This window comes from Aplysia californica, unplaced genomic scaffold, assembly GCF_000002075.1.
Source record: "Aplysia californica isolate F4 #8 unplaced genomic scaffold, AplCal3.0 scaffold00525, whole genome shotgun sequence".
Lineage (NCBI taxonomy): Eukaryota > Metazoa > Mollusca > Gastropoda > Aplysiida > Aplysiidae > Aplysia > Aplysia californica.
Window position 1 is genome coordinate 387424 of NW_004797795.1, and position 19691 is coordinate 407114.

The window sequence follows — 19691 nt, forward strand, 5'->3', positions numbered from 1 at the left end:
GCAAAACTTTCCGACACCGTAGAATCACGTGTGTTGACAGGAACCTCCAAAACGAAAGTGAAATAAGCTGCATTCTGCGCATGCTCACAGAAAATGACCTCGTTTTCGCTGTTCTTATCCAAAACAAAGCAGGAGACCGGGGGTTGCGCACCAAAACAGTAGCGCGGTGATGCGGGCCTACTCTAGATCTAGATTCTAGATCCCCTGAAACACCCCATGTTTTGTTTTTTTTCAAGTCAGAGGGGCAACCCCGCTTGCCTTGAGAAAAACAAGTGAAATATTACTGCTCATTTTGTAGGCTAGATTTAGATCTAGATCTAGATTCTAGATCTAGGCTACTGATAAAACGTAAAACATGACATTGATACCGACTACTTAAATCAGTATCGATATTTCAGTAGGCCTACACCTACACAAAGGTCGGGACCACCATATCCAAGTAGTGCCGATCTAGATCTAGACAGACTGTAGTTCCTAGAAGGCCGTCTTTATTTGGACTTGAGTCCGAATAACATTTTTACATATTCGGACTCGAGTCCGAATAAAAACAATTCTTATTCGGACTCGAGTCCGAATATGAAAAAATATTATTCGGACTCTGGTCCGGAAAAAAGGAAGTGTCTTGGTTCTATAGATCTAACGTTCAGTGCTTATAATTTTCCGCCATTTTTAACCCTAGAAGCGCTCAGCGTTTCACCGGAAGTAACCCGCCAAAAATGCCCCGCCGCCACGGCCGATCAGTTGTAAACATGAGGGTTTGGTGGGGGGAAACAGCTGAGATACCTGAAATGTATACCTGCTACTGAAAAATGACCATTTACGGCTTAACGGATGATAAAAAGCATATATTTTCTTTAAGCTGATAGAATGAGCCATTCAAAAATGATCAGCGATCAAATAAATACAAACAAAGCCGAGAACGCGATAGACTCAACAATTAATACATCAGCACGGCGAAACAAGTGATTTACATAGCATGTAGTCCCTCAGCGGGACCCCGTCACTTTATTGATCGATATCTCGGCCAAGAGATGCTCTACGAGGTCAAGATAACTTGCAAAGTCATTGGTCACTATTTATAACTTTGGCCTGTAATTGACTACGTCATTTTCCATATAAGGAACACTGGAATTTTCCATTGAAAAGGGTCAGCGTCTATGCCCTTTATATAGGGCCTGCGCGCTTCCCGGTCGAAGTAGATCAGCCTTATATATAGGGTGTGCGCGCTTCCCGGGTAGCCTGGCTCACCCCCTTTATATAGGGCCTGCGCGCTTCCAGGGTTCAGTTTCCCCCCACACCTTATCTGCCGATCCATTGCCCGCCGCCTCATTGATATATGCCCCCCCACTCCCCATGTTTCCCGCTTTCTTTGTTGTAGAAAAAGGTTTTTATTGAAGATTAGCAGACCACATGGCACCTGCATAATATTATGAGCTGTGTAAAAAAAAAAGGTTCCCCCCAAAAAAAGACCTATTCGTTCAAATATACAAGCCTGTGTAATCTCGATTGTTTACCAAGAAAAAGTTGTGTTGCTGTGTAGAGCCGAGCATATACGGCAACTTTTGATTCCATAGACCACCGCACAATTAATTACGTAGATCTAAGTCAAGACTAGCTTATTATTGCAATAATGATCAGTTGCCAGGGGATAAAAGACTGACGCGTATGCGACGTTCAACGCCCGGACCGATAGTGCCCCCCTCCCCGACACGCACACACAGCCACTCGTGTGCAGGCCGCCCATCCGACCCCGACACACGCTAACGAGCCATCTTTAATTGCTTCTGGTGACCTCTTGACTAATAAACATTTATTAGAAGCGCTATAACTTTTCAGGCCGGCCTCAAATTCATCATAAGATAAAAACTCGGCTCCTGCACAAAACGCCATTTTGCCCGAAGTGATCCCGGTCTCTACCCAGCCTGAGGCGAGTCACGAGTGAGGCAGGACAGGAAGCCGGAGTCACGAGTCACAGGAAGTCAGAAGTGATGTCATGCTGGACAAGAATCAGAGTCCAAAATACATTTGTTCACATTCGGACTCGAGTCCGAATAGTCACTTCGATCCTAGAATCTAGATCTAGAGACATCCGCCCTTGGCGCGACCGTGGCCTGAGCGCGACCAGTTCCCCATTTTTCCTTCTGTGCAGCTTGTGTGCAATCTGTTTTATTAGAGTTCCGTGCCATGTCTAGTTCCGCTTTTGGTCAATCTTTTTTCCGAGAACGTCAGTCGTCTGCTAGTGCAGCAGTCGAGTTCGAAGTAAAAGATTGTTGGTAAAAATAAGCCTAGATTAGTCATCCAGTTGGAGTTTGTTCGTTGAGCATCAATATTAATACAGATAATCTATATAAAAACCTAAATTGGTAGGCCTAAAGAGAAATTTATATCTATTCTTTTATTAAAGTAAAGGCCAGCTCTATTTCTCCAAATGGTTTCTGTTCTCGAGATTTGTGAATGATAATAAGCGAACAGAGTGGCCCGTGTGTGCGTGTGTGTGTGCATGTGTCATGTTTGTGTGTGTGTGTCTGTATGTGTGTGTGTGTAAGGTGTGAACGGTGTGGGGGGAATTTTTTTTACAAGAAGGATATTAGTTTTTGCTGGGTGACTAAATTTAAAATAGGTTACTGGTTACTGCCAAGGTCGAGCAGTCTTGTTTTCTTGCAGTACCAAATCAAGTATAGATCTAGTCCGGGAAGGTTGCCCCAACCTCAACTGAAGTATCTGAATATTCAGACATTTAAAAATCTCTCGCTCTGGAAATTGAATTCGATTTTAAAAATACTTTTTCCCCGTCCTCGCAGAATAGCAGAACTCGTATATTTGAGGATAAGTTGCACCAAGAATTTTTTATCGCTCCCTAAATCTCGCAAATAACTGAAAAATCTCGAGATTGGAAACCGTTCGAAGAAGTAGAATTCAACTTTATTTTCCCGAACGTTCGGAGAAATAGTCACTTTGTTTATTAAAATATAAGTAGGGCCTAGATCTATATTATGACTATGACTAGATCTCTGTTTCTTTGTTTTTACACAAAACCGTGAGTGGAAATCTTTGAAGTCAAAACGAACGAACAATTATGGGAAAAAAATTGTTGGTCAGTCGGGGGAGGAGAGAGAAAGAAAAAAAATGCTTCCAGGACCGGGATTCGAAACCACACTCTTAGATATTTAATACCTCTTCAAATGCAGACACGCTGTCATTTCGGCCTTCAGAACTATCAACAGAATAAGGTAGATTAAGCTTAAATATTTTTACAGCACGGTTTCAACGCAACACATATGTGGTATGTATCTAGATCTAGATCTAGATGAAGTTGGGGTTTTTTTTTACATGGGGGGGCACCATCAATGAGGTGGCGGGCATCGGATCGGCAGATATGAGGTTTGGCAGAAAATAGGAAACACTGATCTACTTAGACAGAGCATGTAGGCCTTTGGGCATGTACTATTGTACAGATAACTATACAGTAATTATTCGTACAATTGTGTCGCAGTTGTGCGAACAATGTTGTACGGATAACTAGACAGAGTTGTTCGCACAATTGTACGGATAACCACTTCGTTATCAATTAGGAACCAAAGGAAGTGGCTATCCTCACCCGAGGTGAGAATAAAAATATGATCGACCTCTCACCCCTGGTGAGACTTGCCAGCGTTGGCTATTCTCTCCCGGTGTGAAACAAGACCTCTTTTTCCTATATATTCGGAATAATGTCTATCGGTATGGATGATCAGATGGCCTAAAACAAATGTTAAAAATGACGTTATAGCACAAAAGTAAGCTAATTTAGTTGTCTACAAAGATGCTATGGCTATTTCACTTTTCGAATTGAGCCGAACTACAACAACATTTAAACCGTTTCATATTGCCAGCCACTGTGTTCCACCAATTTTATGCTTGTCCCAAGGTTGACGGGTATTATATAATGAGGTTTGACTGTAATGACAATTTTTTAGAAAATGAAGCTTATCTCAAGAGATTAAAACATCACTGTGTGCGAGATTTCCAGTTTTTTAAAATACTTTGTTCAGAGAAGCTGCTAGAGGAGATATTATAGTTCTTACCTCTTCAAATTCATTGATTGATAGCTGTTATTAATGTGATTTGAGAACTGTGAAAGAAAATCTTCTTACCACTCTTTTCCCATGTTTTTTTATTTTGGTTCCTTTCAGGATGAATAAGTAGTGGAAATAAAACTATATTGCTGTGACATTCAGTGATGGGAGAATACTGACTGCAAAGTACCATGTCGAGTATCGTATGAGACAAAGAATGTGGACCCCTTTTACTGAGGTCTAGTCTATGGACATAAAAAACAACAACTGGTAAGCTATTGACAAGTGTGCTTCATTTGTTTACATGTTTTTATTATAATTTTGCAAAGTGTCAATTTTATTCCAAGGTTGATATCTTGGTAAACAAAGGCTATTCATTGTTGAGGGAGAATGATAAAAAATGATCAGTAAAGATAAGGTATCAGCACTGAATGGAAAGGAAGTTAGGGGTTGAAAATCAGAGGGTGGTGGCGGGGAGGTGGTATCTTTAGGAACCTTAAGGATTGAGCTAAATTTATAAACAAATTATGATTTGTCCTGGACAGGTGGTCATAAAAGCAGGTTTGACTATACTATAGTCTTTGGGAGATTTTCTGCTGTGTGTGTTTATTTCACTTGTTAAGTCGATAATTATAGCTTTTGATATCTTATCTGTACTTGAATTCTTATTTAAGAATGACAGTTCTCTTTTTTATTTTCAACTTGGTTTGTTTTAGGCTCATGTATGCCTGACTTACACCTGGATGAGACTTTAAGTATAGACATCACATCATCATGGCTGCCTCTGCAAACAACAATCCCAGCAAACGGAAGATATGGGATGACTCTCCTGTAACTTTTACAGAGTTTGGAGCTTTGAGCTCTGATGTCAAACCAAGTGGAGGTTTTTTCTCTAGATTATGGAAGAAAAGCAAAGGTAGTTGAAAAGGTTCATTTTCTTATGATCTAGCAACTTTTAAAATGTCTTTTGTTGGGGTTTTTTACTTCAGTTTTTTTTAACTTTCAAGTTATATTTTGGTAATGGGACAACAGTGCAAGCAACAAAAGCTTTTTTAGGTACACTCTCGAACGACGAACTTTGACCATTAATGTTTCTGATTCTTGGTACTGCTATGTGACAAGGGACACACACCAATTTGCTTTGAAGATAATAGCTTCATGACAACAACACTCAATTTGTGATCATTCTTAGATTCAGTTGTTGTTTAGTAGAAACAATTCACTCACTTGAAAGTGGACAGAAAAACAAGGGAAAATAATGGTTGGCCATCCTTCAAGATTCCCATGCCATGATTCTTCTATTCTGACATGTCCAAGACAAAGCTCCCTCCAACATATAGAATTCGTTGTATTTGTATCTTCAATTTACAGATTTTTTCATCTTCAATTAATAAAGACATGATGGGATACATTAAATTGCAACCTCAACCCATATGATACAAGTTTTCAGCACTGCATTGTGGCAGTCCTTAGACCCTTCAAATGCAGAACTATTTCAACTGTATTATCCAACTTTTGCTTAGCAAGTTCAACTGTACATTCACGAGCAGCGGGACTACATCTAGCCAGAGTGGATGCAGGGATACTGCACATGCAAGGAACAATGTTGTTCTGTTTAGCAAAGATTTTAACCAATACTTGATTAGTGACACAAGAGAACTTCTTGCAGTTTGTCTTGTCCTATATTCAGTGGAGCTGGCCGTTTATTTATTTTTAAGGTAAAAAAACACCCAAATAAGCATGTTTTTATATTGATTTCACTGATGTTTGTAGTTGGAAATGATACAAAAGATGCTTTAAGTTTAATTTCACAGCGACCCTAATTTTGCCAAGAAAACTCCTTATTGGCTTTCATTACACAAATCTCGCAAACACCCCTAATGAGAAGTTAAGGGTTTTGTCCACCACACAATCTGTTCTCTATTTTAAGTAGTTTTTCTGTTTTCTTTTAAATGAGATCAGCTCAAGAACAGTATTTGCTTTTACATTTATTCTAATATTTCTTGACTCGCCCAGATGGAAGCCCACATGCTTCGACCTCATCCCTGCTCACGGAGGATAGTGGGGTGGCTGTCAGTCGAGATGACGTCAGGGCCGGGTCATTACCCCCGGACAGTGCCAGTCTCTCAAGGCAGAGTAGCCGAAGTAGTACCGTCACAGATGCAGATGGTGAGTGATCTTGTTCTTTTGTGTTTTAGCTGTAAAGTGACGTTATTGCCAAAAAAATGTAAAGAAAGTTGATTTACCAGCAACAGTTTGATTGACGTTATAATTTTGAGCTCGAGCTCAATTATCACTTTTCTCCCCTGCCCTTCAATGTTGTCTACTGAAAATTTATAACAACCATTTTGTGTTGCTCTTGTTTGTGAACTGTTGACCTGTGCTGATGTGGTAATCTACTACTACTTTTTTTCTTTCATTTTTACTATTATGTCTAGTCTCAGTTTTCTAGAGTAGCACGAATGCCATAACTAGAATTTACCTTCAGTTTTTTTTTGTTGGTGTTTTCTTTTGCATATACTGATTTCTTGACTTTAAGGTTTTTACACTTCAGTCACCCAGCATATCTGTACAACGTAACCAAAGGGTTGTAGCTCTGACAGTGAGAGAGCACCAAACCAAAATAGTCTGTCTTATTATATCTTTTTCTGATGAAACTAAAATTTTAAGTTTATTGTATGCATTGCTTGGTGAAATCATGTGCTTGTCAATATAATAAAATCAAAGGAACCAAAACTTTTCTGCGTGGTGGGCAACTTTTATTTAATTTTTATGTCCATTTAAGAACACAGTTCTTTGTGGATTTTACTGAAAAACGTTGATGAACGAGCTACAAAATATGTGATTTGCTGTTTTCAAGGACATTCAAGCCTTGAAAGTCACCAAACTTTGGTGGCCATATTTTGCTTATATTAATTTTGACACCAGGTGACCCTCACCACCTTCAATCACATGTATCTCAAATTCTAATCATGATGAATCTTTAATTTTTTTCCCATCAAAAGCAAGAGAGATAATTAAGCTTTAAAAGATGATACCAATAATTCTATATGTCAAAAAATGAGGAGCTACGGATTCCACTGTGTTGTGACTTATTACATTGGCCAACTGTTCAGATGTTCTAAGCACAACATTTTAAATTTCATGTTTTATAGTAGTGTCTTAATTTGTATCAGTTGCATGTGTACAAGACGTATTTCAAATGAAATTCTAATTCTAAATGTAAAAAAAAAAAAAAAACGAGAAGAAAAACACAAGTACAATTTAAAAAATTTATTCAGGTTTTTTTCCCTCTCTCTTAAAAAAATTTTGCTTTCTGGGTTTAGTACATTTGAGCAACTTGCCTGCGATTTCATCTTGTGGTGATTTTGTTTCAGGTACGGACCAAATGGATGATACTGGAGAAAACCTTGGTCCAGGTACTCGTGTCCCACCGCATCGCACACTCACTTCTGTGCTCAGTCGACTTAGTAGCATCTTGGATCAACGTAGTTCGGTATTTATCTTTTTCTTTTTTTTTTTTTTTTATGTACCTCCACACATGATTCTGTTGTGAAACATTAGGTACTTTGCTGTTGCATGCGGGGGACCCTAGTGTGATTCCCGATTGGGGAGCATTTTTATCAAGTATCTCGGTCCTTCTGCTGGGATGTGGTATCTCTCTCAGCTTGGTTCAGCCCTGACAATCAGTGTTGGAAGCCCATCTTCTAAATGATCTAAAATGTGTTGATGGGGGCTTAAAAACTCCTACATTTAACTCTTTATCTGGAGGGATGGGGGTGAACCCACTATGTCGGGGCCCTCTATTCGAATGAAATCTGAAAGTGACAAAAACATCACTAAATTGGTTATTAAATCGAAACAAATGAATGTATATTGGTAGTTATTCATCTAATGAAAGAACTGATAGAAGAGACTTCTTTTCAGCAATTGTCGAAAAGTAATTTGACGTAGAAGTTGTCATAGAAATGTGCCCGAGCTGCTGGCAGCGGCTTACAGGCACAGCGGTTCCGACAGTGAGCAGCTGGAATCAGCTTGCTGGAGACAAAGAGTTAAAGAATAAAGCTTTCAACCCCACTTGGCTTGCTTTTGTTGGAGATGGCTATGAAATTGAGAGGTCCTGTCTGTTTAACCCTTTGAACCCTGACCTCCTGGGGCTACCGTGCCCCTTTGTCTGAGTTCCTGAGCAATATATTACTCTGATTCATATTATCGTCAGAATCACATTCCATATTCCACTCAGGGTAGTCCTCGTTATTACCACCACTAGCTCAGAAAGATCTTCAAAATAATCAACAACGTCCTATATAGAAAACCCTGTTTTTCGTGCGCATTTTGTCCCAGATGGGCCAGGTCAGGGATAGAGTCTCGCTGACCGGTGTTGATCATTCTGTGCAGAAAATAGAGGAAGAATTCTGTGGCATGAATAATTTATTCTCTCCTTCCATTCTGTTTCAAGAAGCAGCTGAATATATCGCCAACCTCCCATAGTATTGGAGGAGAAGAGTCATAGCTTTGTTAAAAACCCATAGCCTTCCATTCAATAACAATCACTATCAGTGGAAATTCGCCCTTATGTGAGAGGTGTAACTCTCTTGAAATTGAAGATGAATTTCACTTTATTTTCTATTGTTCACACTTTGTCCATGAAAGGAAATTGTTAATCCCTCCCAGCCTGACTTGGCCCAGTGACAGAAATATGCAATGTTTGACCCACGATAAAAGACATATTTTAGAGCCTGTACTTATTCATTATGGAAACTTTATTTATCAAATGAGTGCTTTATATGATGTGATGTGGGCCAGTGGCCTTAAATACTGAATAAATTTACTTACTAATACCGGTGGCTAGGCATATGGGCAATTTTACGCACCACTGATGTACCGGTGGCTAGGGCTCAAACGGTTAATGACCTTGTAGTGTTGTGAGGGATGTTAAAACCATACAAATATCAGTTACCATCTTGCTTTCTGCTCATGATGAATATTCTATCTATTCATTGCGTTCACAGACACCTCAAACATACAAAGACAGTGACTTCAAACAGTACTGGATGCCGGACAGCAGTTGTAAAGAGTGCTATGACTGTGGTGATAAGTTTACCACTTTCAGGCGCAGACATCATTGCCGAATCTGTGGCCAGATCTTCTGCAGCAAGTGCTGTAACCAAGAGTTGCCAGGGAAAATTATTGGTTACAAAGGTGGGTGTCTTTGTGGGTATGGTTACAGATTATTCATAGCTTAGCTAAGTGGTTTGTTGCTTATGCAGTCAGTACTCATTTGTTCTTCTTCCCTGTTTGTATATATATAAAGACAATTTCTAATGCGTTTCTTTTTAGCTCCCAAAGTCACCTGTGTGTTGAGTTGGCCTTTTTTTTCATAAATATTCATCTTTACTCAGATATATATGGGATCATTGGCTATAAATCTAAAACTGCTGGTTAAGATTAGAGTCTGATATAATCTCCAAAAATCTTCTTTTTAAAAAATCCCCTTTTATGTTTTACCCCTTTTTGGGTTTAGTTAATTCCAACATGTCCTGGGCTTTCTCAGGTGGCATACGAGTGTGCACGTACTGCTGCCGTGTGGTCCAGCGTTATGCACAGCAGTCAGCTTCGACGGGGGATGTCAGAGCTCTGGAAGACCTACGTGCCATGTCCCAGATTGACCATGAGTCGGGCAGCTTTGACTTTGGCAACCGCTCTGTGTCGCCGAGGCTGGTGGGTGGGCCAGAAGATCTTTCTCCACAGTACAGGTGAGGCTGTGCATCTGAAAGTAGAATGCACATAAAGAAAAAAACAACCTACCCATAGTTTTGCTCACTATATAGGGATTTGTTTTGCAACTATCATTATAATAAAATTACCTGATATAATATCAACTTTGAACAGTAGTATGCTATTGCTGGTTGAGTCTGGGGAGTGCTTGGTTTTTAAAATAGGTCAATATGCCTTGTTCAAGAACACTCCTTAGACCTGTGCTGTGAAAGTTTTTGGGTTTTTTTGTTGCTGATTTTGACATAAAGTAAAGCTAGATTAAAAGGCTTCAAACATGGGGAATACTCTTGGCAAAAAATAATATTTTATGCTATTTATTGTGTTCCTTTTTTAGTAAGTGTCTGCTGTCAACTTAGATGAGGATTTTTGTCGTAATTCTGTTTGTGTGTCCAAAACTTTGTCCCAGTTTTTATTTTTTGTGCAAAATGGTTGGCTAGTGCAAAGTAGTAAGAATTAGGTTTTTCATTCTAAATGTCATTGACAATTGAACATTATAGTGGGATAGAGAGAGGATGGATATTTGAATTTATAAAGCTTATATTAAAGATTTGGTAGTTATGTGTTATCAATCATTTTTTTAAACTTTGAAAATGTTGGAACAGAGTTTCCACACAGTATTATGCCCTTGAGACTGCGTCAGTGTAGAGGAAACAAAGTAAGATAAAGGACATGTCTCATGGTCTGTTCCTTTCAGAGGAGAACAAGTGCCTGACCTTCCGGGTCTGAAGGCTCCTGACCTCACAACGCCCTTTGACCTGACCCCACTATCGGAGTTCTCCAGTCAGGAAAGTTTACTGTTGGAGAGCAAAGTGCTGATTCAAGTGAGTTCTTTTCTAATATGCTCGCACTTTTCTATGATTCACTCCATGGTTCAAAGTGCATTTGATGTATCAAGTTGCATTTAGCTGGAGTCAGTTGCAAAATAGTCAGCACTGAGATCTAAAGAACTTTTGCAGTGACAAGTAAGAGAACATGAAGTTTCCTATTATCTTTAGACATACGATTACTTTAGTAGCATATGAATTATGCTAAAGATAGCTCTAAATTTCCTAGTAGTAAGTGAAACATAAGACAGACTACTTCGGATTGTAGGCTTTCGGGGGCTCCAGTGGCTAAGTGAGTAGTGAGTTTTGACTCAAGAAATGTCAAGCAAGTGTCGGTGACACGGGGATCGGATGGGTGGTCACTGGAGTGTGTCCTTGAGCAAGACACGACAACCCTAGCTCAAATTACAGGGCGCTGCACAGTGGCGACCGACAGTGGCATTGTTAGTAAACTGTTCTGTATTTGTGTAATAGTGTGTATTTATGTATGTATTTATGCATGTATGTATTTACGTATGTACGCATTTATAATTATATGTATCTATGTATGTATGTTTGCCATTGTAAAACAAAGTGCCCTTCTGGGACAAATAAAAGTGTAATTTATTTATTTATTTATTTATTTATTTATTATTATTATTTATTTTGTCTCCATTAAGATAAGTTTTCCTTAAGTACCCTCTTTGTGACATGTCACTGGCATTCAAGCTTATCTTCCTTTTTTCTTTGTTTTAAAGACTGAAAGCATTTATACCAAAAGAAAGGCTGATTAATTTTTACAGATCTTTTTATGAATCACAAACAGCTGTTATATGAACCTATAGGTGCCTAGACAGGGGAAGATATGGCTTGTAGTATCATCGTGAAGTCTGAGAGGCACATATCGTGGCCTTAGAGTGACCGGGTTTTAACTCCACTTTTTGCGAGAACTGAGTTACACACTACACATTACTGATGCTGATGCCCTGCACCCTATGTCAAAGATTTGAGACAATTGGACTTGTCTTTTTTTTAACTTTAACTAACCACTTGTAAAAACATTTTAACTCTAAGAGCGAGAATCTGTGAATATCATTTTCTCAAAATTGTTTGCCATGGAGTTTGAATCCTGTCATTTTAAGGATTCGATTTGAATTAGAGTTTAGAAGAACCAATGGAGGGATAGTAGTGTTGTATGGTCTTTCGATTGCCAAATAATTCCCTTCTTTATTTCTATTGTATTTTTTTTTAACCTGAGTGTTCTAATTTTACCATAATTGTTATTTGCTCACCTGCAGGACTCGGTGCAGCTGAGAGAGTTGTGGCGACAGATTTGTGACACAGAGCTTGGGGTTGAAACCCAAACCCTCCGCATCAGACTCCGCACTCACCAGAACTGCATTGTTGGGAAGGAGCTTGTGGACTGGCTGCTGAAGAATGATCGGGCTGCTACGAGGTATGTTTATGTTTTGTTTTCCTTTGTCAGTCAGCATGAAATGTTCAGATATGTGGCTGAAGGGCCAACAATTGGGAATTTCATTGCTACCGCATGTGTCTACTCAGCATTCCTCCACTTGTGCTCAAAACTTACTTTGGAACATTCGAGAATGGGATAGAGAGATTCCGAAAAAGGCTTTTTAAAAAAAAACTCTCTTCTTTCTTTCCGTCTAATTTGTCTTTCCCCTCATGTCAGTTTCTTAATCTCTATTGTGTCTATGTTCTTCCCATGGAAACAATTTGGCTTTTTATGATGTATCTGCTTTGTACACAGATGTCTTGATACACATGGTAATAAGTGTGTTGAGGTACTGTGTAGCTCCTCAGTGACTATCGAAGGAAAATAATAAAACAATCAGAAGCCCCATAGGTTAACAAAAATAAATGAAAAAACTCAAGGGTAAACAGTCAAAATCACCTGTACAAACACACATGAACACACACAAATGCACACACACACAAACACACACAAACAAACACACATACACTGACTTGCACACACAAACATACACACACAAACACCCACACATACACACACACAAGCACACACACACACACACACGCACTTTGCACTAGCCCACTTTTCTCATTGCAAACACACACACAAGCACATACTCACACACACACACACTCACTCACTCAACACTTTCCCACTTTTCTCGTTTAGAAAAGAGAGATGTTTCGTAAATCTCTTTTTCTGTCCTCCAGTATCGGATTAGAAATTTTTTTGTGTGTTTGTTATTCAAAGGTCCATCTGTGCATGGCACACGAGCGCACTGATTTTTCTCTGATTTCTTCCCCCATTCCCCACCACCACAACCACAACCACCTTGGTTTCTTTCATATTTCACCTCTCTTATTTATCGCTTTTATTCTCTATTTATTCAGGCCTGTTTGTGGTGCATATTTTTAACTGAAGATTTGGCATGAGTCACAAGTGTGGTCACTTCTTTGACTTCACTGTTTCTCTCCTTCCAAGGATGGGCATTCACCAAGTCTTTGTTGAATCTAACAGTTCTTTGAAATTTTGTGCAAACAGTCTCAAATGTGCATGCTAGAAGAACCCCTAGGGTTCTGTCTTTGACACACACACACACAAAATGAGAATACTTTTTCAAATTGTTCTTTTTCTCATCAGTTTTGTATGTGTTTGTGACTTTGTGTATGGGGGGGGGGGGCGAGATGGGAGGTTGTTATTACAAGGCTTTGACCTGTAGATGTGTTGAGTTGTTTTTCACTTTTCTATTTAGATTACTTTTTTTTTCTTCACATTCTGTGACTGTTACCCTTATTTGGATACCTATTTGGATTCGTCTTTTCTCGGCTGCTATCTGGATATTTCAAGTTTAGTCAGCTTGCTCTAACGATCACCCGTCCAACACAATCCACTGGGCGAACGACCTACTCCTCCCCCCTCCTCACAAATTTCCAATGATATTATAATTAGACTGTCTAAGAGGACCATCTTTCTAAGATGACCCCTTTTCTCCAAAACTATGACTGTTTGTCTCAATTCTATATTTCTTACTGATGATCTGAGTGTTGAATCACCATCTGTAAGTTTCTGTCAAATTTCTGTATTATCTAACAGATGTTGTGCCTCTGCCATCCTAATTCAAAATCTGTGGATGTTTTAATATCCTGTATGTGGTGCTGTCCTGCTTCTATCGACATTTCCTGCCCCTTCTTTCATTTCAAGCCTCTACCATTCTTATTCCCTTTCCTTCTTTTCTTTGTATGTTTCTCTCTAGTAACTTTTCTGATCTTCAACCCTTAAACGAATAAATTGTGCAGCAAATTCTGTAAAACTTTTTATTAAATTAAACTGATTTCTTGCCCTCTGAAGAAAAGATGAAATTCTCATTCTGTGGCTATGTGTTCGATGAGATTGCACAGTTCAAGGTGAAGTGGCCGTAAAGGAAATGTCACCACCAACTATTCCCTTTGCGCGACGTAATGTGGTACCAAGAATACTTACTGAAGAAGTGTTATTCGTATTATTGACAGCCTCTGCAAGATGCTTTCTCATAGTATCATAAAGCATTTGAAAAATCTTTTCTCTCACTGCAGACTTCCAGCTTGACAGGATAGATTAATGTACAGTGTGTTCTGCAATTACTGGAACTGAATTTCATTCAACTTATTCTTTTATCTGGCATTGTGCCACTGTAGTCTGAGTATAAGTTTGTGTCTTTATCTTCATGTTTCTTTATCCATGCAGGGACCAAGCCATGGCTATTGGCCAAGCTCTCATTTATGCTGGGTACCTGGAGAGTGTTGGCAACCAGATCCCAGTTTTCCGAGATGATTTTACCCTCTACAGACCAGGAGAGGTAGGCGCCATAGCTCCACTGTTGTGCTGTCTCTCTAGTTCTTATTAGGGAAATGTATTAAATAATAAAACAGATTTTATCAACTGTTTTCAGCCGTCCTGCAATGTAATGATGAGATATAGGACTCAATGATATTGTTTTATTTTTAGAGGTCTCGGCACACATTTGTTTTATGCTGATAAAACCTTGACAGTTTTATTTCTAGAGGTCTTGGCACACATTTGTCTTATGCTGATAAAACCTTGACAGTTTTATTTTTAGAGGTCTCAGCACACATTTGTTTTATGCTGATAAAACCTTTTTACCTTATTAATACGTCACTAATTGTTTTTTCTTTGTGTTTCTTTGTAATGCCTATTGCATACCTGTTCACCCCTTGAGTGTTTTCATGAGTCTTCTTTTCTTGTTGAGTTATTAATTTTTCTCTTTTTCTTTGTTTGTCTACTTTTTTATTTTATCTATTATTTCATGTGCACGTTTCTTTCTACAGACAAAAATATAATGCATAATCTTTTCAGCACATCGGGAGTTGGAAAAATATGGGACTATTCAATGTATTGGTCTTTATTGTTTCTGTTCACTCAAAAGTTGGACTGTCAATTTTTCATCACTGTTCACACATTATCTGAGAGGTGCTTGTTTGCAGAGAGTATCTGCTGTTTGCTAATGATTAGATAGCAGGTGTTAGAAAAAGTTAAAGCAGATGTGAAAAGGAAGTTATTTTGATAGCATCTCACAAGTACTGATAACTGCCTGGTACTTCAAGGTCAAGTGCCATGACAGTGACTGATAATATTTTTAACCTTTTGAGAAGTTGAAAAGAGATTTAGGATGACCTTGATGCAGTATACTATGTCTTTGCTAGCACTCACAATTACTTATTTAATTAAGATTTTTTTTGTGGTATTAATTTTTTTTGCTGGGGACCTTGGTAGGCAGTCTGCGGTGGTCCTCGGTATCAACTTCTTTTTAGTGTTTTTCTTTTCCTCATCTGCTCCTTTTAAAATGTGTCTGCCTCACCTTGAAAGTTTCATGCAAAAATGTGAAAACATTGTATGCTTTTATAGTTTAATACTGTTTGAGAGTGCTGTTTAAAGTGGACCCAACAGCCCCCCCCCCCCCCCCCCCTCTCTCTCTCTTTCCCTCTCTCTCTCCCCCCCACCCCCTGCTTTTCTTGGGCTTTTCTGCTCAGAGCTTAGTTGATGCGTTCTTATATTCCCCTCATTTAATTGTTGTATAGAAAACAACAAGGGATCTTTCATGTGAGCAGTGTTCACATGTGACCTCTGAGATTTTTCAAGTGCTCCGTCTTACCTACCTTATGAAAGAGAAAAATTAAACAAAGAGGGGGAAGGGTGGAATTTTCTTCATATTTACATAAATATTCTCTTTCTGTTTCTTTCTTTGTGAAAAAGACGTCCATGACCTTCGAGTTCCTGGGAGACTCGGAGGTGGCGCCGATGGTCAAGACTGATCAGGAAACCAAGGAGCCAAAGTGGTTCTTGGAGATCACAAAGGCCAGTGAGGATGACAATGATGGTGGGTGAAGTGTGGAGGACTCTTGTTGACTGTCTTAGGTCAATTGTCAATTTTTTTTAAAAACATACAGTGGAAAATGTCTAAAGATGGACAGCCATTGTGGAGGAGAATATTGTCCATCTAGGTGACCATCTTGCAGATAAGATAAGATACATCTTTATTGTCCAGATCCTGGCGCATAACGTAAAAAATATGTAAGGGAGGAAATGTGAAGTGGCTGTTTGTACAGGTGATTATTTTATTCAGGTGGTCGTTAGACTTAAAGGAGGTTCAACTGTATTTGTAGTTTCTTTATTCTATGCCTTGATGCCCCCCCCCCCCTCCAAAAATGGCATAGGTCTATAACCCCTATCAACACTATTCGGTTATTCAAAAGGTGGGTGCCTAGATGCATCTGCTAATGTTGATCCACTGCACATGTTCTGTATTTACCAGTTTTAATGTAGGTCACACATTGTCACACATGCTGTCCTTTACTTGCCTTCCTCTGGGCTTACTCTGTCTTCAGTTTTCTTAAAGTCTTACTTATCTGACTCTTTATCTTTTCAACATTGGAGTTCTGTTATCGCCATAACTACACAAAATTCTGTCGCTGAGACCACTGACTTCTAGTCTGGCTCAAGGAAAGGCCTCTCGTTAGGATATATTTTGCTACTTGTTTAAACTCTTAAACCCTTTGAACCCTGGGCTCCTAGGCTTTAAATGGGCTGTACCTCAGGGCCCTGAGTTATTTAATTAATTTTTAAAATTTAGGTGTACTTTTCTATGTCTGATTTATGTGTTGCTCTGACTTATTTCTCTAATTTTTTTGGCTGTAATATCTCTGTACTGGTGGTTATTGATGCTACTCTTTTAAATTTGAGGTCTATTTCTGCAAGCACACTTTGTATTTCGGTGGGTTTTTCATAGCAATATTACGATAACCCAGTGTATTTGCAGCGTTGAGGCCATACTGATCTTATAGTACGGAGGGTTCAAGGGGTTAAAATCAAAGAACTTTGTTTCGTTACCACAAGTGTTTCTGTTTGCCAGACTCTGTGACACAACTGCAACGTTCAGTGGCTGCTGAATCTGAAACACAGCAAAGCAACTCTTCTGAATCAGAGAGCAGGACTGTCTTCTATCTGAGTGAGACTTCCCGAAGTGGCAGTTTCTCGGAGATGCCAAAAAGTAAGAGAGAGAAAGATGTGTGTTGTGTTCTCTTTTTGGGTTTGTTTGCAATTCAATTGTTTATGTGCCTGTAATCTAGTTACAGACTCTCATGAAGATGCATTTTAGAAAGGATGTAAGATTGTTTGTTTACTTTAACATTTACCTTCAACTGTTTGTTGATGTCTTGTCTGTATGTCCATTTATTTGTGTGGTAAGACTTGAGTACAGGGGTGAAGTTGGGATTTTTTTGTTAATATGTATGTGTGTGTGTCTGAATTTGTGTGTGTTATATGATTATGTCATAGGCATCTTTTGTGCTTATTATACATACAACTGTGAAGATTATCTTACATTGATGGTATAAGAATTACCTACCTCACTAATCAACTTTCAGAGACTGACCTGTGTAACTTTATCCACAGAGCGTGGTTGGACGATGTCTGGTAGCTTATACTTCTTTAAAAATCTTTTTTTTAAATTTGACTTTTTATTGTGAAACATTTTATTTATTGTGCTGAATAACAATTTATATGTGCAACCAGTTCGAGTAAACAAGCCAACAGGCTTTTAAAAATAGTTTATTTTTAGAAATTGCTTTCCTTTTAAGAAAAAAAAAGGCATAGAAATAATGGATAATCACAGTCCCAACAGGTTAAATTCATACTGATATTATTGTTCCTTAAGGACAAGTTATGCAGATGTTTAAGAACATAAATGGCTGAATTAGCCAGAGCTGTTATCAATTACAGTCGATAATTTAATCTGAAAATGGCCATTTCCAGGTGATGTCTTCTTTGAATTAATTAGTCAATGCCGAGGTTGTACTAGTAATTTATTTTGTGTCAAGATTTTGCTTATCCACAATGTCAAGGTTATAAGAGGCTACATTATCAGTGTCATTCAAATGGTAATACACACGATGTTTTGATTGTACTAAGAGTAAATGAAATACACATACAGTGCTAATGTTGTACTAAAAGTTCATACGTAAAATGTCAAGGTTGTACGGTACTGATAGAAAATGTAGGTCTATATACAATGTTAAAGTTGTACTAAAAGAAAGTGCATACAATTTCAAGATTGTACTAATAGTGAATATTATGCTACGGTTGAACTAACACAGTGTCCATATTATGCTAATACACATACCAGCTGACCAGAAAAAAAAGTTTGTTCAAAGAAATTTGTAATTATTAACTTTTTTGTTTATGACTCCATTGACATCAAAACTGACCGAAAGCTAGAATATTCATCCGGATTATGTTTTCCAAAATATCAATTACTGTTGTACAGCAGAAAGATGATAAAGCTGTTCACCCCCTGTAAACCTGCTTTTTCAGTTTAGATGTATCAGCAAACAAAATCTCCCACATTGCCCTGTGCTTTATTCGCTCGCGAACACGAAATAGATATCTGTAACAAACATATTTTTCCAAGAGAAAAATCCATTCTGTAATCGCGTATACTTTATGTTATTTGTCAGCTTTATCTGTCTGTTCTTCTGTCTTGCTGTTTCCTCAGCGCTAAATAATCATCACTGATAATGCATTAGAATGTCATTGATTTGTTTATAGTAGTCCCCTTGATGTGGGTCACAATGAGTAATGTCTATCTCGCCAGGTAACTACAAATAACTTTAAGACCTCCTTTGTTAAGTCTCTTTCCTTCATATATATGTACATACCCAGCGCTGTTGTTAGCTTTTCTCACAATTGCTCTTGAGGAAGCCTTCGAGACGAAATAATGAGCCATTTTAAGAAGCAAAAAAAGTATGCTTTTAACATCGTTCATTTATTTTCTCTGACTGAAAATCAATCAAGACCCTTCCTACCAACTCTGTGTTTTCAACGCTTGATAATGCAGTGCATCTACATTTCCTCTTTACTCAAACTACTCAAATATCTTTTTGCACAGCTGTAACCTTGATGTCTCGGGACATGGTGGAGGAACCTCTTCCCCGCCAGGATTCCTCCGTGCATGGTCTTGGGGAGGATTTCTTAAAAGGTTTGTCCCCAGTCGTTTACCACAGTGTGATGTATGACTTCCAATATTATATTATTTCAATTACGTAACTGTAATATGGGGTGCCCACTACGGCTGGATCGGGCCGATCGCCCAATTCGATCGTCTGAAACTGAAAATTGTTTTTTGAGGTGATCAAGTCGGGCGATCAGGCCGATCAGGCCGATCGGCCGATCCCTTCCCTAGTGGGCACTCCGTATTAGGCTCTTGGCCATGCAAGCAGAAGACTGGGGTTTTTTTGGTTGGGGGCTAATGGTATGTCCTGCTTCTTTTTTTTCCTCTGTTGTTTTTTGTCTGTGTGTCTGCCTTTCTTGTATTTTTTCACCATATAAACCGTTATTGTGTCAATACACTTCTCTGCACTGGAGCAAAGAGAATGCAGTGGACAAGACTTTGATTCACACCTTGTTATCTTGATGAAATTGAGTTGAATAATAATAATAATAATAATAGATAGCATTTGTATAGCGCATATCCCCGCTCAACAGCAGGCTGTATGCGCTTTACACTAT

At 38.7% G+C, this 19691-nt stretch overlaps 1 protein-coding gene across 1 annotated transcript in view; it reads left to right on the forward strand.

Annotated features, from left to right (window-relative positions):
* The window catches only part of LOC101860919 (1-phosphatidylinositol 3-phosphate 5-kinase), a gene marked incomplete in the record, with an annotated part of 67676 nt that overhangs the window by 1192 nt on the left and 46793 nt on the right, over positions 1-19691 (forward strand). Inside the window, 12 exon segments of the mRNA XM_035971875.1 lie at positions 4173-4325; positions 4772-4971; positions 6072-6224; positions 7433-7551; positions 9068-9257; positions 9610-9811; positions 10528-10654; positions 11935-12092; positions 14355-14466; positions 15882-16005; positions 17038-17175; positions 19072-19161. Of these exon segments, the coding sequence (XP_035827768.1) occupies positions 4830-4971; positions 6072-6224; positions 7433-7551; positions 9068-9257; positions 9610-9811; positions 10528-10654; positions 11935-12092; positions 14355-14466; positions 15882-16005; positions 17038-17175; positions 19072-19161 (1555 nt within the window).